At 31.3% G+C, this 24,175-nt stretch overlaps 1 protein-coding gene across 1 annotated transcript in view; it reads left to right on the top strand.

The window, feature by feature from the left end:
- Positions 1-12,786: 12,786 nt before the first annotated feature.
- LOC143068100 (putative ATP-dependent DNA helicase HFM1) overlaps positions 12,787-24,175 on the top strand; it is a 47,922-nt gene continuing 36,533 nt past the window's right edge. Inside the window, exons 1-10 of the mRNA XM_076241871.1 lie at positions 12,787-12,844; positions 15,465-15,528; positions 16,104-16,576; positions 17,620-17,665; positions 18,251-18,438; positions 19,651-19,695; positions 20,462-20,529; positions 20,764-20,899; positions 22,354-22,505; positions 22,926-23,006. Coding sequence (XP_076097986.1) covers positions 15,479-15,528; positions 16,104-16,576; positions 17,620-17,665; positions 18,251-18,438; positions 19,651-19,695; positions 20,462-20,529; positions 20,764-20,899; positions 22,354-22,505; positions 22,926-23,006 — 1,239 coding nt within the window. The 5' untranslated portion in view covers positions 12,787-12,844; positions 15,465-15,478. The remainder of the gene's footprint in view (positions 12,845-15,464; positions 15,529-16,103; positions 16,577-17,619; positions 17,666-18,250; positions 18,439-19,650; positions 19,696-20,461; positions 20,530-20,763; positions 20,900-22,353; positions 22,506-22,925; positions 23,007-24,175) is intronic.

The following is a 24,175-nucleotide window of genomic DNA, read 5'->3' as shown; positions in this document are numbered from 1 at the left end:
CTGTTGCATGAATTTTTCAAGGGCATCAAATGTTTCAAAAAAAGAAGAAACTCTACTTATGTCTGATATGTGGTGTTATGCAAGTCCCAATTCATTTATGCTACGTTGAGGCAGACATATTTCAAGTTGACTGTTAACACACGAGTCAACAGCAAAGTAATGGCTTATAGCTTTTTTAGTCTTTTAATTGTCCATCAAAAAAAAATAACTGTCTTCATTTTTTTATAATCTATTCTCAAAACTGTCCTCTCAAAAGTCCCTGTTTGCTTTGTAGTATTTCCGTGAGACATTCACGTTTAAACTTTTGGATATCTCATTTTTATAAACAATGATTAATAGTTTAAAACAGTTGTCTTTCCTCAGGTTTTGTAATCAAATGATAGATTAATTATGCTTACGCTTTTATTGGTGCTGCTTTATCGCTTCCAATCCTAAATATCATCAATATTCTTTATATTTGACATGGTCACTTATCCACAACTAAAAATACACCCTGCTTTAAAAAAAAAAACCGGCTAGTCATTTAAATATCATTGCGCAGTAATCAAAATATCTCATATTTGCATTATTTTTTTTAAGGTGAAGTCGATATTCATGGGATTTTGTGAACGACCGTAATACATAATTTCTTTTAAGAAAACACATATTTTTTCTGCTTTCTCACAAGAATAGTTTTAATTGTTATCTTAAATTAAACTTTATTGGCACTACTACCATATCGCCCTATATCTTCCTATCTCTATTATACATAAATTTGAACATATACGTCTTTTTTTATTCAAGCACAAACCCATCAGTATTTTATTGCTTAATAAACAGCTGCGCCATGAGCGCATGATACGCCCGACGTCTTATGTGGAAGTCTTATGCAACAATCATAAATAGTTTCTGAGAAAGTTTTAAGCAATAACCATATATTGTTTTAGAGATACGGCGGGACATGTGAAACCCCCTACCCTGTTTTTTTTTTTTACAAAAAACTAAATATTACCAAAACAAAATTTTGAATCAAAACCAAAAAGTATACAGATCTTAAGAATAAAATAACAAAGAAGTGTGTAAAGTTTTAAGCAATAATCATAAATTATTTTTGAGATACGGCGCGACATGTAACTTGAAAACCCTCCCCTGTTTTACAAAATACTCAATAACTCAAAAATAAAATTTTGAATACTCACCAAAAAGTATACAGATCTTTAGATTAATAGAACAAAGAAGTGTGTAAAGTTTTAAGCAATAATCATAAATCGTTTTTGAGATATGGCGCGACATGTAAAAAAAAACTCCCCTTTTTTACAAAATACTACTAACTCAAAAATAAAATTTTGAATCATCACCAAAAAGTATACAGATCTTTAGATTAATATAACAAAGACATGTGTAAAGTTTTAAGCAATAATCATAAATAGTTTTTGAGATATGGCGCGACATGTAAAAAAAACCCTCCCCCTTTTTTACAAAATACTCAATAACTCAAAAATGAAATTTTGAATCATCACCAAAAAGTATACAGATATTGAGATTAATATAACTAAGAAGTGATTAAAGTTTTAAGTCATAATCAAGAATCGTTTTTGAGATACAGTGCGACCTGTGAAAAAAACACACCCCTGTTTTAGTTATAAAGTGCCGTAACTCAAAAAGTTTAAATCTTATTTTCACCAAAAAGTATACAGATCATTTGACCATCATAAGAAACAACTATATTAAGTTTCATGGATAAGTCGTTCTCAAGTTACGGTGCGACATGTTTACGCCGGACAGACGGACAGACGGACAGACGGACGGACACCGGACATTTGTATATCATAATACGTGCCGTCAAAATTTTGACGGGCGTATAAAAATTACATATCATGGCAACTTACAAAAATGATCATTCAGTGTCACCTTTTTATTTTAGAATTTTAACGTTGTGCATATATATTTGATCTTATTTATAAAAATTGAAGCTGCTACGGAAAACATCGTCGTAGTGGTATATACTTCAATGATATAAGAGAACCCATCTAATGCAGTTGATTTGTTCTATCGATTTTCCAACAAAAAGATCAATCATCTTAGGTTCAAGCTTCTAACAACTGCCTTTTGTTATCTTATGGAATTTTTTTGCACTGTAGAGTAAAACCCGAACATAAAACAACTGTAAAACTATTTTGGACAAAAGTGTAACAGCACAACATACGAACAAACAGTGAACATATTAACAAATCAGTTTGGAATGCATAGACACATCTGGTCGGTGTGACAATACAAACATATGATAAAAAAGACAAAATTTACGAAATACCGATTTAAGAGTACTCGCAGTATCTGAACGTTAGTTAAAACAGAAAAGATTGCTACCCCTTGCAAACCTCATGTTTATATAAATAATGTATTCATCTTTTTTTGTTACAATGCGTAAAGTAAAATCACAAAAATACTTAACTTCGAGGAAAATTCAAAACAAAAAGTCCCTTATCAAATGGCAAAATCAAAAGTTCAAACACATCAAACGAATAGATAACAACTATTCCTCACTAGGTACAGGCATTTTCTCGTGTGGAAAAAGGAATACGTATAGAAAAAGGAATACGTGTAGATAAAGGAATACGTGTAGAAAAGGAATACGTGTAGAAAAAGGAATACGTGTAGAAAAGGAATACGTATAGAAAAGGGAATACGTGAAGAACAGGAATACGTGTAGAAAAAGGAATACACTATTGATTTGCAACTTTTGGGTTTTAGTTAGATTCATGATGCATGTATCGACAACACACATATTATGCGTAGCGTTATATAATATAAGCAGATTTGGTATGATTGTCAATACGACAACTATTCACTACAGAACAAATGACTTAGATGTCAGCAATATTTATTTAAGGAGCAATTCACAAAATTTCCCATATATGCAATCGATACGTGTGCAGTATGGGCTTTGCTCATTGTTGAAAACCATACGGTGGCCTATGGTTGTTAACGTCTGCACCAGTTGGTCTCTTGTGGAGAGTTGTCTCATTGGCAATAGACGTATTTACACTTGTATGCAAATTTGTCCGCCATTACATAAAATCACACAGGTTCCCGTAAATTTTGACATCATAATTCAAAACTTTTGACGTCACAACTAAAAAGTGATTGTTACTTGAAGTCAAAAGGTTATTCGGAGATGGTATAAGGTCATTCGGAGGCACAGTACAGTTAAATACCAAAAGTGTAAACACGTTTATCATATCACATCTTCTTTTTTATAATCACATAACACAAAGTCAAATCCTTTATTTGTGCTGCGGAGAAGTTTTTGATACTACATAATGCTTCTTGCTAATTCAGCAGCAAATCAAAACAACTCAAACAGTTGCCAAAAATGCAGCTAGATAGTTTTTTTTTAGAAATTCTACGATGAACCATTGTATGCAGTCAGCTTAAGCTTGCAGAAACTTAATTCCAATAAATTTGAAAACATTTATAAAGGAAATAATACACATGGACATCATGTTTTTGCATTGATTTATGAGAGCGAAACTGATATTTCATTTGAATTGTAACTGCAAGCCTAAAAAGGTAATTGTAGACTTTTTATTACTTTTCATTACTTGATTTGTAAGTTAATGATTTTTAAACATGCAAAGAATAATAGGACTTATAAAGCCAGCTAAAATTATGGTATACTTAGTATACATAAATAAATAAAAAGGGTAAATGTTCAAAAATTTCTCCTATACAAAGACAATAACAATCAAAACCAAGGAGTAAACAAAGACTCAAAAAACCAAAGGACATTTACATCAACAGTTATAAATAGAATGAAATTCAAAACAGTGTGGCTGTGGCCATTGATTGACACATTAAATTCATCCATTGACTGGGACAATTTACGTGAACGTTTGTCTGTAACGACCACTGTTCACGACGTACCTACGATAGACATTTAAACTGTGGGGTCACCAAAGGTTTCTTAACGCCTTTAATTATAAAATAATTCAAAAAATTAATCAGGAATAACCTTTATGTTTTGATTTATATAATTGATATAAATCAAAACATCGTGTTATTTCTGATTAATTTTTCGAATTACTTTATTAAGGTGTTGAGAACCTTTGGTGACCCCATAGTTTAAGTGTCTTTAAAAAGTACATAGTGAGCAGTGGTCGTTACATACAAACGTTCACCTAAACTGTCCAAGTCAATGGATGAATTTAATGTGTCAATCAATGGCCACAGCCACACTGTTTTGAATTTCATTCTAATAGATAAGAAACAACACGAACAAATGAAAACAGTCTTCTTGCTTATTGTATGAATTCATCAATTTGTCGTATACCAGACACAGTTATCATCGTTGTGCCTGTCCGATCTAAGAAACCATATCAGAATATTTAATTTTCAAGTATTGACATATTGTAGTTACATTGAACTTTTTTCTATATTTGACCTTTCTGGTTTAAAGCATTAATAATCCTTTGCTTTCACAATTTGGAGTTCTAAAAAAGCGCTTCGGACACATTAAATTGATTAAAGAGTATTTAAACGTTTAAAATATTAGTTGGTAGTATCAATACAAAACTTACTGTGTAAAAAGTAAAATCCCCAAAATACCGAACTCAGAGGAAAATTCAAAACGGAAAGTCCCTAATCAAATTGCAAAATAAAATGATAAAACACATCAAACGAATGGACAGCAAGTGATGAAATAAACAAATAAAAAATGTATCAATACGTCAGTTGCTCGTTTTTAGATTTTACTTCATCTGGACGCTTATGTCTAAACATTTGAAAGCCAGGGATGCATATATGTATTACAGTGTAGGTGTCACACCATCAATTAAACAAGTATAAGCATCATCATATTTTGTAAAAGAGAAGATACTCTGGCAAACTATGAAAGTACTTTTGTTATTTCTGTTTACTAAAACTTTATGCAATAAACAAATACTTGTATATTTAAATAAAACTTTTCCAGATTTTGACTTTGCAGCTATTTGGTTTTTTTTTGGGTTTTTTTTATCAAATTTTCATATCAGGGAAGATCGCCGTTCATTATATTCGCGATATTTTTTTACACTTAAAATAACGTACACAAATCGTCATTTGGTTTGAAGTATTCTATTTAGAAAATTACATTGAAAGAATTATCCTAAAACTTTATTAAAATATGTTTTCACATTATAATGCTCTACCCGTTAAGAAGATCTAATTACTGAAATAAACGTCTTTAAAGCCAAAGAATACCAAGTGGATAATTTCAAACATTGAGTCAAAGAAACTTACATAAATAACTTAAATAACCAAAGCAAACGGGTCGAATATACACGGTCCGCAAAACATTTCATCGAAATGTAAAATCCAACACTATCATAAATTTAAAATTGTAATAATTCAACAACTAAAAATATTTCATTAACTATTTCCAGCATTGTGTTTTTAAAGTTCATGGTGAAAACAGTATTATTCGTATATTGAACATTTTCATTCAAGGCAGATTCATGGTATACATACCGCCATCTTGGATTGTACAATCACAGTACAAAATCGGTCTAGTTATTTACCCAAATCTGCAAATTTGGAGACAGATTTGCAATTTAAAGGTTAGACTGTTTCTTTATATTAAAGAAAAATTGGTTATTTTTGTATTATTCATAATATTTGAACAAATATCATTTTTGCTTGTTTTAGGAATCATTTTTTTTCAAATGAGTCCTTTTAGGGGATATAACTCTTTTAGTAAAAGGATTATACTGGACTAATAGGGAAATTTTCTATTTTTACTTGTAGCAAGAAAACAAGTTCGGTGACACCATCTTTTCTGTGTATTTTCTTAAAACATTATATTTTTGAAAAAAGCATAGTGAAATCTTCATTTTGGCAAATTATAAGAAAATTCTGTCTAAAAAAGTCTATACCTTAACCCTCTTAAATTGTGTAACACTTAAAGAAAAAGGGATCACTACCATGATTCTACAGCATCCACATCATTTTGAAGTTGGTTCTGACGTTTCGAACCGCGGTATACTGTTGTTGCCTTTATTTATCATGAAAATACAATGTTGAATCACCAGCATATACTTACTTGTTAGATGGTTTAACACAATGAGCATTACGGTACAAATTTTATTGTACCAGAAGCGCATTTTACAAATTAATGTCTCTTGGGTGATGCTCGACACCAAAATATCTAAAATGTCCAAAACCTCATACTAACATTGAATGTAGTTACAAAAAATGACAAAAAGAGTAAATCCAACCCGAGCAAGTAAAACTGTATTTGTTAATATCATTGCATACAATTGTTTGAAAAGTTAAAAAAAAAAAGCACACATAAAAACCGTATTCCATGTAAATTCATGGCCCATAACTCACTATATAGTACGCTTAAGGTAAATGTTTAAGGTAGTTAAACATGTTACTGTACAGAAAAACACCCTGTGGTTATGTCTGTTATGTGGTGTTATGCAAGTAACCATGGATTTGTGTTATGTTGCAGCATACATTACTGCTTTGACACTTTACACGCAAGCCGTTATCAAAGTCAGATACTATTATCTGTAATAATGACCTATTTATAAAAAGTAAAATCATATAAATACTGAACTCCAGGGAAAATTAAAACAGGAAAGTCCCAAATCAAATGGCAAAATTAAAAGCTCAAATACATCAAACGAATTGACAACAACTGTCATATTCCTGACTTGTTATAGGCATTTTCTGATGTAGAAAATGGTGGATTGAACCTGGTTTTATAGCAAGCTAAAACTCTCATTTTTATGACAGTCGAATCAAATTCCATTTCTGATATTGACAACAATGCGTGAACAAAACAAACAGACATAACAGGTTTATGCGAACGTTTTAAAATTTCCCCCATACCCTCCTCTTTAAAAAAAACACACAAAGATATTAACAAAGAAATAGTCAACAGTAGACATTGACTATGAAGACTGAAAATGTAAAACCGGTATTAAAAAAGAGGCAAAGAATACCAAACGGACATTCAATTTTAACAATTTGAATTGATACTAAACAACTAAAAATTCTCTGTTCTATTGATTTTCATCAATTGGATTTTAAATATACATTAAAATAAATAAACGCACCGTTTCAAATGCATATATGGCCGAGTTCACTTGAAACTCTACAATCGACTTCAGAGTTAATTATAGATTATCACGTAAACGCACTATAAAAAAAAAAAAAAAAAAAAAGTGCCTAACAAGATTTTGTGAGGTAGACGAAATTGACTTTAAAATGATCGTATTGACTTTTGATGTCCAGAAATAGGCAGATCGGACATATTTTGACTTTATTTACTTACTTCTTAAGTTTGTGATTAATTGTAATTAACATATTCCAATGAGACTGAAAAATGCTTTTTTTATGTTATGATAAATAATAATTTTACCTGCCGTAGTCGTGCGTAAATTATATTTTGGCATTTCTCTTAAGAAATGACTTGTTTAATGGAACAAAACGTCTTATTTGTAAACTTTGTCTTTTATCTCCACAATAGGCTTTTAAAAAATAATCTTTCAACTGTGTATTCAGAAAATTTTGTGAAAATAGAAGAAGTGGCAATTCTTACCTTTCATACCTTAACTTTCATTGATAAAACATAATATTGACTCGTCCAGTGTCCAGTTTGAAGGTCATTTTAGTTACCGTACACATTCATGCACGTTCTGATTAATCAATAGTCATGAATGAAAAGCATAAACAAGTTTGTAGGTAAACTAATAACAACTTAATCCAATCAAATTGCCTACGATTCAATAACAATGACCAGTCCACATCATAAAAATGTATAGGGGTAAACTGGGTAGGGAGAAAATGTCAGATATTTTAAGTTCATTATTTTGCAACAACGAATAAAAATTTGTTAACCAATAGATTTGCTATAATTTCATAAACATGTCATTCTGTATTGGTATAGCTTTTGGATCTTTTATTTGCGTATTTAAGGCTGTAAAAAGTTTGGCCATCAAAAGTCAACATAATCATTGACTTTATATAGAAAATTCGCCTTTTTAAAACATTGAATGTATCACAAATAATACGCGACAACAAAGTAAAATCATTTCTTAAAACACTGCAAAAAAAATCATTCTGATTGATACAGTGGTATTGTCATAAATTGCGCTGGAGTGAACAGTGGTACAGCAAACGTCGAATTCCCTCACACAATGTTATCACACACTTATAGAGTTGATATTCGGAACAACTCTAAGTAACTCTAGGGTAAGGCCCTGACCAAGCATAAAAAATAAAATATTCTCATTGGTTTGACGTCATTCAAGAGTTTCTCGAGGTTAACCCTGGCTCGGTGAGGGTTGGAACCAGGGTACGCGGGGTTAACTCGAGTGGTTCAAGTAAAATCGTATTGTTGAAACCCGAGTAAGTAAAGTTAACTCGAGAGTTTCAAGTGGACTCGGCCTATGAGAACAACTACTTCTAAACTGTTACGCTTCGCATGCTTAAGTAGTTAGAGACATGTATCATAAATCGAGGTCAAAACACAAATTACGAAATAGACAGAAATTTGTTTTCAAATACGCTGTTGAAGATAAGCGACAATAAAATATCATAATTTTGTATTTTATAAATTTGAACTTTTGATAATAAAAATTCCTCATCGAATGGTCTCATTATGTCGATCTTTAAAAAGACTCGTTTCTTGTGGATGTGTATACTAAAAAATTCCAAAGATATTTTAGAGTACATACAATCTAACTCTCTTTCATCTTGCAATAGTGTTAAAACATTTGACTTTTCTACACTTTACACAAGTATTCCACATTCCAAACTAAAAGACAAATTGAAAGAGTTGGTATTACTTTGTTTCATAAAATAGAAGGCCAACGTAGAAACAAATATCTTGTCTTAGGGAGGGATAAATCCTACTTTGTAAAGGATCACTCTGATTCAAACAAAAAATTCTCTGAATCTGACATTATCAAGATGTTTAATTTCTTGATTGACAACATATTTGTTACGTTCGGGGGACGTGTTTTTCAACAGACCGTCGGCATTAAATGGGGACCAATTGTGTCCCTCTTCTTGTCGACTTGTTTCTTTATTATTATGAGGCTGACTTCATACAGGAACTTCTTAGGAAGAAAGATAAGAAGTTAGCAATCTCCTTCAACTTTACTTTCCGCTATATAGATGATGTTCTCTCACTAAATAATTCAAAATTTGGTGACTATGTTGAATGCATCTATCCAATCGAACTAGAGATAAAGGATACAACAGATACAGTGAAGTCGGCCTTATGTCTTGACTTACATCTAGAAATTGACAATGAGAGTCGGTTAAAAACAAAACTTTACCAGCTTTCCAATTGTTAACTTTCCATTTCTAAGTAGCAACATTCCAGCAGCACCTGCATACGGGGTATATCTCCCAATTGATACGATATTCCCGTGCTTGTATTTCCTATCATGATTTTCTTGATATAGGTTCTGCTGCTCACAAGAGAGTTATTAAACCAAGAGTTCCATATGGTGAAGTTGAAATCATCCCTTCGTAAATTTTAAGGACGCCATCACGAGTTGGTGGACCGTTATGGAATAACTGTTTCACAGATGATATCGGATTTGTTCCTTACGTCGTAACTACAATCCCCTTCCCTTTCATGAAAGTGTCCTACCGAATGTGACTATTTACCGGATTTGTTATAACATGAGCAACACGACGGGTGCCACATGTGGAGCAGGATCTGCTTACCCTTCCGGCGCCCTTAGTTTTTGGTGGGGTTTGTGTTGCTTATTCTTTAGTTTTCTATGTTGTGTCATGTGTATTATTGTTTGTCTGTTTGTCTTTATTATTTTTAGCCATGTCGTTGTCTATTTATTTTAGATTTATGCGTTTGACTGTCCCTCTTGTATCTTTCGTCCCTCTTTTGTTACAACAAATAAGTCATAATATTATAATGACAGAGCGAGCGCTTTGTTTCAATGTGTGCTAGATAAATATGCAAAAGGTAAATTTTAGGCAAGATATCCCTGTAAGCCTTGAAATATCATTTCTTGTCACATTTAAGTGCAATGCTACATGAAACTAGGCATCCAAGATAATTAATAAATGAATGTTTGATTTACAAAAAGATAAATAACTGTTACAGTATATAGCAATAAATAGACAAGTGTATACAATGAGACCTCTGGGAACGTAAATTGTTGAAAAGTAAATATCTTTGTATATCTAATGTGAAATGCATCCACGAATGAGTGAAGCGAGATGGGTGAAGTGGTTTTCTTTTAGGAATATCTTAATGGATACGTTTTTGTTTTCTTAATGGTTAGACCAAAGAAGCTATATCATTTAATTTTACATACAGGTGAATCGAAGTTGTTCTTTCCATTAAGTATACCAACTTTTCTAATTGGGTCCCTTTAATAGTCATAAACTAGAGATTACAGTCAGTCACCACATATACAGTTTCCTCATCCTAATTTTTATTCTTATCAATATCATCAATTTGACTACCGCGGTCATGTTGATACCAGAGTTTATAACATACAATATGATGTGAATTTTGGAGTTATAATTTTTTTTTTCACCGTAGCAGCAATTTACAAACTTCATCCGCATATAAAGTATACATTTCTCAGCACATACGATTTTCAGGAGCTTGCAGCTGCTAATCAGAGTTTGTATAAGAAAAACAAATATCGAACTCTGGAAAATTTCAAAACGAAATTTCCCTAATCAAATGGCATATTCATTCAAAACCTCAAACACGTAAAACGAATGGATTACTTGTAGGTATTTTGTATTGTAGAAAATGAGGGATCACAGCTGGTTTTATAGCTAGCTAAACCTCTAATTTGTATGACATTAACATACAATTCGATTATATTGACAATAATGTGTGAACAAAACACAGACATAATAGGTAAAAATGTCAAAAGTATGGATAAAGCAGTCGATATTGTGTTATATAAATCTTAATCACTATTAAACATACAAATACGTCTACAAAGAAAAACAAAAAACTGAAGCATACAGGCAAAGCACATAAGCAAAAACGAAAGACAAGAATACCAAAAATTACAATAGCACTATATCACTCATTTTTTACATACACCACAGACTTACAACGCAACTGAACTATTCGTTCTAATAGACTTACAATAAATTATAACAACGATGTCATTTGATCTCTTGTAAAGGGTTATCTCATTGGCATTCATACCACAACTTTTTTTGTATGTGATATAACTGTTTCATTCAAGTTTTCATGGATTATTGCAATAACGAATAAGCTGCAATAGATCTTCCACGACCATCAAAATGCGGTACCCGATCTTTCACGATCCGAACTATAATTTTTTTACAAATGTAACCAGGTTTTTGCAACGTTTGTGATTGATTTAACTAAAACAAAATATATCTATGATTCTTCGAAAAGAAATCCTTGATTTACGAATTATTAATTTGGAAAAAAATCGTGTTTGTTTAATACATTTTTATTGCTTTGAAATTTCGATGAGAAATCTGCCATTTATAGGTTTGCGAAAATGCTTTTTTTATATGTTTTAAACCAGAGCTCCAATTTTCAACCTTGATTTTCTCGAACATGATCATGAACCATTTTGACAGACAGTTTTATTATACCAAAATTTGTCATTATAATTAATTTAATTAGATCATTGTCATTATCGCTATTTTGTGCATTTTTCCTTTGATCTTTTTTGTGATAATTTTTCATATCATGCTACTCACTTGAGATGGAAAATTATAGCTAGAAAATAAGGAAGCAAGTGGCGTTGCTAATGAAATTAACATCTTGATCTTGATCTTGAAAGGTTTATACGGTGATACATTCAAGGATATTAATACCCCGCGCGTGCGTCAAGTAATTTACTTAAGTGGGGCCCCAGGCGCGTAGCTACGTTTACGTCAAAACGCCCGGGAGTACACTTGAATTTTTACATATTTTTTTCGATATGGGGTTTGCATTTTGGTTGAGTCTGTGACATAGCGATCCTAAATTTCGTCGTAGGCGTCAATATTTAGTTCAGTTTGTGAGTAAGTTTTCGTGAAACTTTACGAAAGTTTGATAGAAATTCTTTATGATCAAAAGTGTATCCAGAGCATAGTGATTTTATGTATGATGTAAAATGATAATTGCGTAAAGTCCGTTATACTGAAAATGAACGAAAAAAAAATATTTTCAAAAATTTGCTTCATACATAAATAACTTTAGATTTAGTTATTAATGAGTTTAAATGACCGGAATGGTATTTCATTCTCGATAACTCGTTAGCTTTCGGGGTCTTTGCACCCTCGAACACACTACCAGCCGTTGCTTTGACCTGGACCCACTTGTGGTCCTTAGACCCCTCGCAGAGGTTTGGGCGTACACGTTAAAATGACCTAGCTACGCCACTGGCCCCCCTTACAACTTCGTCATAGCTAGGTAAAATAGCGATCAACCAATCTCGTTGAGATGATCAACTATCTATCTATCTCTTTATCTTCAACGATAATCTATAATTATATGCTAACATTGTATGTTTATTTTCGACTAAAAAGATTTCCTTTACGATCCTATTCCAGATCTTGCGCGCTTTACCACCCGCGTTATTTAGGCCACGATAATTGTGACACTGATCCGTGATACTGATAATTTAAGTACTGGGTCTGGATGCGGGTGAAAATACGAGAGAAAAATACAGACAGAAAAAAGAATACACCAAAAAAGAATGATGAATAACCGGTTGCTAAAATATAAAGAGTCCGAGGGAAAAACGGGGGAAATAGCGAATATCCGGAAATATTATAGGTCGGTACGGGAATATGTTTTTTAATTATACTTCGTCTGCTGCTGAAGAAAAAGGAGAAAAAGTACCAACTAAAAGTGTGTTTACTGTTAGACTTTTTGTCAGTGTTTAGTTGGTCTCAGATGTTATTTTTTGTTATAAACACTCTTGTGTGATATTGTCAAAGAGCTTTTGTGTATATAAATTGGCAAAATGCAAAACTAAAACTGTACAAGGGTGTCTGATGTGTCCATCAGGTTAAAAACAACCCCTCTAATGTGGGGTTACCCGTCAATGTAATGGCTATCCCTTTTATGAGGGGGTCTGATTGTGAGGTCTGATCCCCCTTATTGTTTAGTGAGAATCCTGAATCCCACTTCTCGTTGCCATAATCGCCCATGTAATTTCCAGTGTTAATAGTTTCTATCCATTTACCAGTGGAAATATACAGTTGATAGTGGGTCTTCCCATGGATAGAAACAAGTGCCTGTGGTGTTATGCCAGATTATTTCATGCCTAATTAATCCCTTTTCATGTGTCTTGTTTAAAAAAAAATTGGCCAATCCTGCGTCACACTTGGACCCCAATAAGACCAACTATGTCAAGTGATAAATTTTTGTTTGTTTGTTAAAACTGATTTTTAGTACAAATGAGCACATATTTATATTATTTGAAGAAACTTTTCCCAAAAGAACTATACATCTATGTGTAATATTCCCGGACTAGCTTATATCTTCTTTATTATTGAAAATTATTGGACCCCTCTAAGGCCTCTTTTAGAAAAGTAGTTGTTCAAAATATACTGAAATTTTCCCCTTTTAATATAAAAATTCAAAGTTTTTCTTTCTTTTTTTTAAATTTAACACTCTTCTGCTTCCTATTCTCTAATTGATAATAGCAGGAACGTATATATTGACTATAGATATACTGTTCCTAGGTAATACATGTAATAGAAACAAGAACCAATACATTAATGGGATTTTTAGTTTGTTTTTTGTTTTTTGTTTTTTTTATTATATTTGAATTTGTTGGTTAATACTACATTGATATTAAATAAAATGGTAGCTACATAAATAGGAATCAGTAAAAAATAATATCACAAAAATACTAAACTCTGAGGAAAATTCAAAACAGAAAGTCCCTAACCTAGTGGCAAAATCAAAAGCTAGAACACATCAAACAAATGGACAACAGCTGTCAACACATAGTTAAGAGGGGGATAGAGCAGATTGTTACCCAGAGAAAACATTGATTGTCATTCGAGGCGAAGCTTGAAGGTTGACAATGATTTTTTAGAGGGGTAACAGTATGATCTATCTCCCTCTTGATGTGCAGCTATGTTCTGATTTAACTTTATTTTACTGAAATTTTTATCATTATCTTTTAAATTTAAATGTTATTCATTTGTATAAAAGAATCTTATCACCATGCGTTCATAAAGTACTGCAGACATTGCCTTTTAACATCAGCTTGTACAACTGTAATACTGCATTACTGGTTAACTAGTTGAAAAAAATATCTGATCAACCAGTTAGATAAAAAAAAAAGTTTAATTGAAGTCAGCACTAAAAACAATTGTTTTTTTTTATAACTAGGTGAATTGTAATGACTACAAAGTGTATATAAGCTCTGAGAATTTTCAAAAGACTGTTTTATTATAAAATAGCAAAAAAATTCTGTCGATGGAAGTAAATTAACATTAAGAATACATAAAATTAAAAATGGAAATGGGGAATGTGTCATAGAGACAACAACCCGACCATAGAACAAACAACAGCAGAAGGACACATAGTTTACCTAATTAAGACTTTGAAAGGTGACATAAATGTTTAAATTCAATATTATTAACTGATGCAAGCAAATCAGCCTAATCCTGATAAATCAGCATTCACAATACTGATGATATTGTCCTGTCTTTCTTAATCAAGAGTTATCATTGCTTTTTCGGGCAGGGCCTATACAAAAAAAAAATGTTTATAGGTCCATGCGTTCACTTCCATTTTTCAATTTTCTGAAGCATTACTTAAATTTTGATGTATCATAGACATTATGCAAAATAACATTTGTATTATATTTTTTAACTTGAAAACATAAATTAAAAATTGAAATGATGTTCAGTGTTTAGTAACCTCTTAAAGTCTTGAATTGAAATAATTCACAACCTTTTCAAGTCTGACTTTTGATAATTGACACTGGTTCATTTCTGTTGATCAATCATCCGAACGCAATTGATCAAAGAGTAAGAATAGAAAAAACTATCTGATTTATTGTACCCGGCTTCTTTATATTTGCTAGATAAAATAAAATTTAATAGTATTACATTAAGTACTTGGACAAGAAATTAGAAATTATATCTGACAATGTTGACCAAAAAAATCCATCGACTTGAATGCATAAAGACTAAGTTCAGATATGAAATTCTGTATCTTCTTCACGGTAAGTTTTTTAGTTCATGTGTAGTTTTTTTCTAATTAAAAGAATTAAAATCATTCAATAAAAGTGTTATGAACTGGCTGTTTTGAGTCTCAAGTCCAAATCAGGTCATCTCGAATCTAACTGGACCAATACAGATACAGCCAGTTGATAACACTATAATATTCAACTTTTATTTATGATTTTTGACTAATAGTACATATACATATACATTTTTTTCACTTGGCTATTGTAAAATCCCTTATGCTCACACTTTGATATTCATGTGTTTATTTAACATTTTAGGTGTGTAATGGTAAATGATGAATCCCAGCCAGCTTTTCTTTGACCAAAGGACACCTTATGATCAGTAAGTCTTTGTATTTTTATAGCCTGTTGAAGACCATTACATTTTAGGCAATTTTGATACCAACTCCTGTAAATGGTTACTGAATTGATTTCCTAAAAAATGATATCTTTTCAAATTTTATTAAATATTGCGATGACTGCTTAGAATCCTGATTTTGTTGTCCAGATGAATGTAATCCTGACACTGAAGGAACTTAGTAGTGGTTTGATTTCACTTGAAAAAACTGCACACTGTAAATTCAGAATTTATTGCCTGCATCTATTTTTGCCAATTTTGAGGAATTGGAAAAAATGTGAGATTAATTATTACTATCTCAGGAAGAAGTGAATTGACTGGGAAATAACAATTTTGATAAATACAAAGGTGAAGTAAATTATTAGAATGATACAATGTACATATATTTTCCCAGTTGACCAGTTGAGTCTCTTAGGAGCATTTACCAAGTAGTTGCTGGTATGCTTAGGTGCTTCTCTAAGCATTTGATTGGTTCAAGTTTAATGGTTCTTTAAAATGTTAAATATCTATAAGTCATTTTGAGATATTGATATAAAAAATAAGATGTATTTCACTTTTAGGCCCTGTAATAAATTCCAGAAATGTGAAAATGTTTCCACTGAAGTACCTGATGCACCGTTATCATTTGAAGCTCCATTACTACCTAGTCAAAGATTTTTAGGGGACATCCAAGCATCTCAACTTTATCAGAACTCGCAGAAATCACATGGTCAAAACCAGACAGGTCGATTACAGGAAACAAAGCATTACTCCAATTATGATCTTGACTTGCCTGTCAGTCAAAACTATGTACCTGATATTCTGGCTTCACAGTTATACCATAATAATCAATTAGAAAAGGACAATAGTTATCATGAAAAAGCTGGGAGAGGTATAGCAAATGTTAGATCTGATTATAAAAGTGATGGGTTAGAGAAACAGAGTGTTAACATCATACTACCAAAAAAGACCAGTAGAGACATGTTTAAAGTTCAAAGGATGAAGGATGTCGATTCAACAGTTGAAGAGAAAAGGACCAACTTCCTGCATCCTGGTTTGTATTTTAATGGCTTAGAAGATATATACAGGTTATACTGTTTCAAAATTTCCTTTAAAAAAAAAAAAAAAAAAAAAAATGGTAAGGAAGCATAAAGAAATGAATATCTATATAAAAAAAAATTCAATCATATTGTATCATACCATGATACTGGTGGTGATAAGAAAAGTTTGGATCAATATTATAGTAGCTATAAAGAAGGGCTACTTCAAGATTATATGAATTGTGTTCTGAAGTTATATTTACCTTACTTTACTTTACTTTAGTCTGTACTGTTCCGCCTATATCAGACGACCCTTTTTTCAGTGTGAATATCATTAAAATGTCTAATGCACTAATATTGTTTGTTTATATACATTAACCACCACCTCTATTTACACACGAGAATAAATACATCCCATTAAAATATACATGTCCGAAACTGGAGCGCAAGTCATTGGACTTAAAATGTTCATTGCCCCATTTCAAATTAACAATTGTCACATTTGAGCACTTATTCATTAAGCTGATTAATATTGATTCATTAGTACTACCTCAATAAAGTCGATCGCACATGATGTAACTTAAAGCATAGTCCGCTAGTGATGCACTCTACTGTAAACACATCGCCTCTAGTCAGAAAATAAAATACACTGCAGTTGATAATTAACTGTAAAGTGTTAATTTTGGAACAAAATAGTTCATCGTAAAGTTTAGTAGATACAACATCTTTTACCACTAGCATTTAACTCTTTAGGATGAGTTATATTTACTACTAGAATTTAACTCTTTAGGATGAGTTATATTTACTACTAGAATTTAACTCTCTTGGATGAATTATAGGAACTTTGTTTCATTTTTATGTTTATTGTTTGTCAAATCCAAAATTAGTACATGGGTAATCTTAGCAACTTCAAGCTTTGTCAGTTTGCACATTTTAAAAAGACCAAGAATATTTATCCAATCTTCGTCTCCCCTCGACAAAGTCAGGGAGGCAAGGGGTATTCAATCAAATAGAATAGTTAGAAAGATCAGGTGTAACAAAATGTATATTCTTTCAGATCTAGCACAACAGAATGTATTAGAACAGACTGGGAAAAGAAAAAGGTTAGATAACCTGGTCATCTGTAATTAACCACTTTCCAGTGTAGTATAATTTAAGATTATAAGGTCAAATATCTGATTAGACATAACCTATTTCAGAACATAAAGTAAAAAAAAGAGAGCTTCTGGAGATGCTCTTGAATTAATTCTGACTCATTTAAAAATAGAACTAAACAAAGTATCAAGATGAAGAGCCCAGCTGTATGCTGATTGTCTTGAAAAAAATGTCTATTTGAAAACAAATCAATCATCCTATAAATGAAGTACAGTTTTAGAAAACCGTTTGTGAGAATAATACATGTACCTGGTAGTTGGATTTTCCAAGAAATTCTTTAATTCTAAAATAGGCAAATTAATCAAACTATTTGATAGAAACAAACAATACAGAATTAATGCAGCCTAACTTCAATAACTTCAAGTACAAGTAAATACCAGTAATATGTTTTTTTTAATGAAATATATGTCATTAAAAAAGACCATCACTGAAACTGAAAGTTAGATTATAAAAAACTAGAGAAAAATCTGAAAATAATTCTGTATAAGACTTTTTTCTACCAGCAATTTTTATGAATACTTTTCTGTTTTCAGGTTAATTTCTCCAATAACACCTTTCTTTTCACATGTAAGCAAAGCACCTAAGCTTCCAAATGGAAAAGAAAACATAGGTCATACTCAGAAGGAAGCTGAAACACCTGAAAGAGTGACTGCATACAAAAATAAAGGAAGAAATCCATGTTTTGAAAAAGATGCAATTCCTACACCTTTACCCTTGCTCTGTAAGTTTGAACATATTTAACACTATTCAATTAAATATATATTTAATGAAGACAAACATAAATATTTAGAAGATTACATGATTGAAAAGTAAAAGAAAGAAAAGGATAGACAAACTGTATGATCAGCTTTTACCAATCTTGATTTGTTGGTGCTTCATACGCTGACCAAGACCCCTATTGATATTTAGGCCACTAGCTCAAAGGTCAAAGTCAAGGTAGCAATTCATAGACAATAATTTGGTTTCTGTACATGTGATATCTTGAACAATCTGTCAAATTAAGGTTGAACATGCCCAATGGAAGATCAAGTCGTCTTCATTAGGGGTTAGAAGATCAAACTCAAAGATGAAAGTCACAGTACTTGTAAATATCTACTTAAAATTTAGGATAGTATCTCTTTAAGGAAATGCCTGTAACTCAAGAATATGACAGTTTTCCATTGGTTTGATGTGTTTGAGCTTTTGATTTTGCCATTTGATAAATGACTTTCTGTTTTGAAATTTCCTTGGATATTTGTATTTTTGTTATTATAAATCTACTTTTATGCCATACATTAATTCTCGACCATTGTTATGCCCCACCTACGATTGTAGAGGGGCATTATGTTTTCTGGTCTGTGCATTCATTTGTCGGTTCATTCATCTGTCCATCTGTCCAGCTTCAGGTTAAAGGTTTCGGTCAAAGCTTGTCAACAGGGCAAAAGTCAAGGTGACCAGCAAAAAATATATGAAATTTTTGCAATTTTTTGTTTTCCAGCATTTGAGATAAAATTGTCAGCAGACTTTATAGTCATTGGACTCAACACAAAAATCTAATCTTACTATAACAAAGAAAAGATTACATTGGACTTATGTTTCCATGGTGCATCTGTAATTTACCGTTATATCATTAAAATCATTATAGAAACAGATTCCTTCACCATTTATTTTGTATCAAGATATCAATTTCTCTTTTTTTCGCTGTACTAGTATACATAATGGCTTAGGAGCCAGCTGAAAAATCAGAGTGTGGGAATTTCTAGCGGTGTAAAAGACCCATTTGTGTCCTCAGGCTGTCTCTGGGCATCTCTTTGACACATTCCCAGTTTCCATTCTCAATTTTAATATATTGACAACAGAGGAGTGAAGTTAACAGTTCATATTAAACTGGGAAATCAAGGTATTTCATTGTAACCAATGTGATAATATATTTACAATTTTGCTTTCCTTCTAGTGCCCAGCAGCCATGGAATAAAATTACGGTCCAGAGAAGAAATTTGTATCCTTTAATGAATGAAAAAGATTTAATCTTCTATATTTCTCAAAAACTGACTGTGAGTCATAAGAATTTTAATATTTCATTTTCATAGAATATCATATTTTTTGTTCTATGATTTTTCTGTCATTTGTGTCCTTCTTTTTTCATTAATGTCTGCTGTCTGTAAATCCTAGTTTTGGATTATTGAAACATAGGCTTAATCTATCTTACTTTGAGTTGTCATGAAGAATGTCTAAACTTTAGTTGGCCATATCAACTTAAGCATTTATCAAATCCATGTAATGAAATGTGTTCTGAATCCATAATGTTCAACAGCCAATACAAATTCTCTGAAATACATTGATTTCTGTTTGAACCAATATCTTCAAAAATTATTTAAAATTTTAAAATTATATGTTTAAGATAATTAATTAAGTGTATTGTTTTACCTTGTTACTAAGTTATTATTTATACTTTTCATCACTTTTCCTAAATAAATTTACTTTTTTTGGAATAAATCTATTTTAAATTTAATTTAAAAAATTTTCCAACTGTGATAATCATTTTCATATTTTTATTACCCCTTCTTAATATAAAAAGAGGGGTATATAGTGATGTACATGTACTTCGACTGTCTGTCTTTATGGTGTCAGTCACTACTGGTTTCTGGATGATAATTTTGAACTGCTTGAACAAAAAATTATGAAATCTATGTTAGAACTGTATTTATGATGGGTAAATTGTCATGGTGTTGAAATAAAGAAAACATTTTCCTTAAATGATAAAGCTGAAAGATACAGAGATATATTTGAATTTCCATACTTCAACATAGTACAGTCTAAAGTATTTGACGAGGTAATTATTTGAAGAAAAACTATAACAACATGTGATAGGTGATGCTTTTATTATTTTACTTTGCTGCTCCAGTCATGCTTCAGTGATTTAGTGAAAATAATTTAGAAAATGTGACACAAAAAAACATTAGTCAATGTTGTACATCATGTTTGTTTTGGTGTCTTGATACATATAAATAATGCATTTTCTGTCCTATTTATGTATAAGTTTAAAATATTTTGTTTATTTTGTTAGGTATTTTATACAGATAAACCATTAGTTGTATGTGCACCAACAGGAGCAGGAAAAACAGCTTTATTTGAGTTGGCTATTGTTAGATTAATGATGAAGATGGAAAATAGTCCAAGGAAAAACTTTAAAGTTGTGTATAGTAAGAAATCATAACACATATTTTGCCATATAAATTTGAAATGTATCACAGGGAATTTTGAAATGTATTACAGGGAATTTTTATTGAAATCATTATTTTATTAACAAATGTAAAACAAAGAATATCAAGTAATATTTAAATGAAAACAAATTAATTATACATCAATTTGCAGTGGATCTTTGATTTGATAATAAAGTTGGGAAAGGAATTGGGGAATGTGTCAAAGCGACAAAAAAACCCAACCATAGAGCAGACAACAGCCGTTTGATGTTTGCAATAAACTACTGTTGTAAATAGTAATCATGGATATTACTGTATTTTAAGACACCACTGTAGTAGATGTTTATGATATATAGTAAAATTCATTTATAAAAAAACTCCTGTGGTCAGCTATTTAAACAAGTATATTTTTTAAACAAGATGCATTTTCTCATTCTTATATCATCAATGGGGCCTTGAGATGAGATGAGAATGAGAAAATGAATCCAGTTTAAGAAAACATAAATCATCTATTTATCTCTGTTATGTTTATTTTCAAATATCATCTAATACATAACAAATGCAAATTGTTTTTGGGGTTGTTTTTTTCAAACAGGCTTATTTGATAATTATTTAGTCACACAACTGCTTTCATTCATTTGAAAAAAGAGGTTTGAACTGATCAGCCAGTGTATTCGAAGATTGTGAACACCATTCAATACATGCAAACAGACAAACAAACAGACAATCATACTAGATTTATGTAAAAATTGACCTTTTTTTAATAGTTAGAAACATGATTTAATTACTTTTATTTACTTTGATTTAATTTTAAAGTGAAATTCACAGTAAATTAAAAAGAGAGAACAATTCTTTTTTTGTTGACATTTCAGTTCAGTTATCTGATTAAATTTTTCTTTTATAGACATTCTGTTTGAAGTTTTCTGATTAGTTGACACTCTAGCTAAAAAATATGGATTAAAACACTGTTGCTAATTGGAACTTAGAAACAACCGAAAATTTTCATTCACAAGCAAGTGAAGTGAGACTAAAAATTATAACTTTAAAACATCAAAGGAAAAATACACATAAAAGCGATATTATATTGAACTTCAATGTCCATGTGTTTGGCTTAGATTTTTCAGATTTTCCTCGACTGCTCTGACACATACAGAAGCATTCTTCATGTTAAATTGTATTACATTTACTGATAGTGTTTTAATTTTGTAAATAAGGATGTGTGTTGAGTCTGGTGGAGTTGATAAAAATTTCTTGATTGCCCATTTTTTAAACTTTTCCTTGAAAAGAATTGTTTGAAAATCATCAAGATTTTACCATATGTGGTTGCTATTTGATAAACAATGTGAGTTTTTTTCATCCATAGATGTAATAAAATTTATAAGCCTCCATTATTGATATTTTCATAAATTCATTTGAGAGATACAGGTTAATTAGTTATTTATATTTTTAAATAGTGGCACCTATAAAAGCTCTATGTAGTGAAAAGTATACAAGTTGGAAGGAGAAATTTGAACCACACAATCTGAAGTGTGCCGAGTTGACAGGTGACACAGAAGTAGATGATTATTATGAGCTTCAGGAAGTCAATATCATACTCACAACACCTGTAAGTACAGGCAAAATCAACAAACATATAGCATTTTACTTCATTATCCCTTTTTCCCCTTTAGTTAAATATTTAAAGACTTGTAGCAGAAGTTTATTCTTAGAAATGAAAATTGAGATATCCTCATTTGGAAATATAGAACATTTTATATTTGTTTCACCAAACAGAAACTTTGTTATAAACAATGCCATAATATATCTGTTCCTTGTGGAACAAATCTTCTATACCCTTAATGTCTTTATTCTGTAAGAAAAAAAATCTGTAATATTTGTTATTGTGAAAATTATAGTACAGAATATTTATTCCACATGGATATAAAACCATGAAGGACCTTCTAATTTTCATTACATTTTCATGTCAAAAGAAAAGTAGTAGTGTTTGAACAAAAGGAAGATTCATGCTGTTTTCTTTTTGTTTTAGGAGAAATGGGACAGCATGACAAGAAGGTGGAGAGACAATACTTGTTTTGTACAGTCTGTCTGTCTGTTCTGTATAGATGAGGTAATATATAGATTTAAGAAGATATGGTATAAGTGCCAATGACAGAACTCTCCATCCAAGTCACAATTTATAAAAGTAAACCATTATAGGTCAAGATACGCTCTTCAACACAGACCCTTGTCTCAAACCGAACAGCAAGCTATAAAGCGTCCCAAAAATTACTAGTGTAAAACAATTCAAACGGACAATCCAACAGTCTAATCTATATAAAATAAAGAGAAACAAGAAACACTTATGAACCACATCAACAAATGACATCTACTGAATGACTTAGGACAGGTCCTATATAACTATATTTTAAAAAATATATGTGAAAGATGATTGACAAGCCGTATGATCTGTGATACAATACCAATGGTCTAAGTTTAAGACCTTTAAAGGATATGATACAGAATGACAAAATTGATTGAGATTTCAAAAATTATTTGATAAAGTAAAAAGACGTTTGATGATAAGAATTGCAGATTCATAAACAGACTTTTAAAGTCGGCTCTATTGTAGTTGGCAAAATTTAATCTTTGACCAAGACAGACAGAAAAACAAACTTTTGCTGGTCCTTCCAAAAAATTTGATGGTCCTGAATTTTTATACGACCGCAAAAATTTTTATTTTTTTGTTGTATATTGCTATCACGTTGGCGTCGTCGTTGTCGTCGTCATCGTCGTCGTCGTCGTCCGAATACTTTTAGTTTTCGCACTCTAACTTTAGTAAAAGTGAATAGAAATCAATGAAATTTTAACACAAGGTTTATGACCACACAATGAAGGTTGGGATTGATTTTGGGAGTTTTGGTCCCAACATTTTAGGAATTAGGGGCCAAAAAGGGCCCAAATAAGCATTTTCTTGGTTTTCGCACTATAACTTTAGTTTAAGTAAATAGAAATCTATGAAATTTGACACAAGGTTTATGACCACAAAAGGACGGTTGGGATTGATTTTGGGAGTTTTGGTTCCAACAGCATAGGAATTAAGGGCCAAAAAAGGGCCCAAATAAGCATTATTCTTGGTTTTCGCACAATAACTTTAGTATAAGTAAATAGAAATCAATGAAATTTAAACACAAGATTTATGACCACAAAAGGAAGGTTGGGATTGATTTTTGGAGTTGAGGTAACAACAGTTTAGGAATTAAGGGCCAAAAAAGGGCCCAAATAAGCATTATTCTTGGT

Source organism: Mytilus galloprovincialis, chromosome 3 (assembly GCF_965363235.1).
Source record: "Mytilus galloprovincialis chromosome 3, xbMytGall1.hap1.1, whole genome shotgun sequence".
NCBI lineage: Eukaryota > Metazoa > Mollusca > Bivalvia > Mytilida > Mytilidae > Mytilus > Mytilus galloprovincialis.
This window is presented reverse-complemented; position numbering and strand designations above follow the sequence as displayed.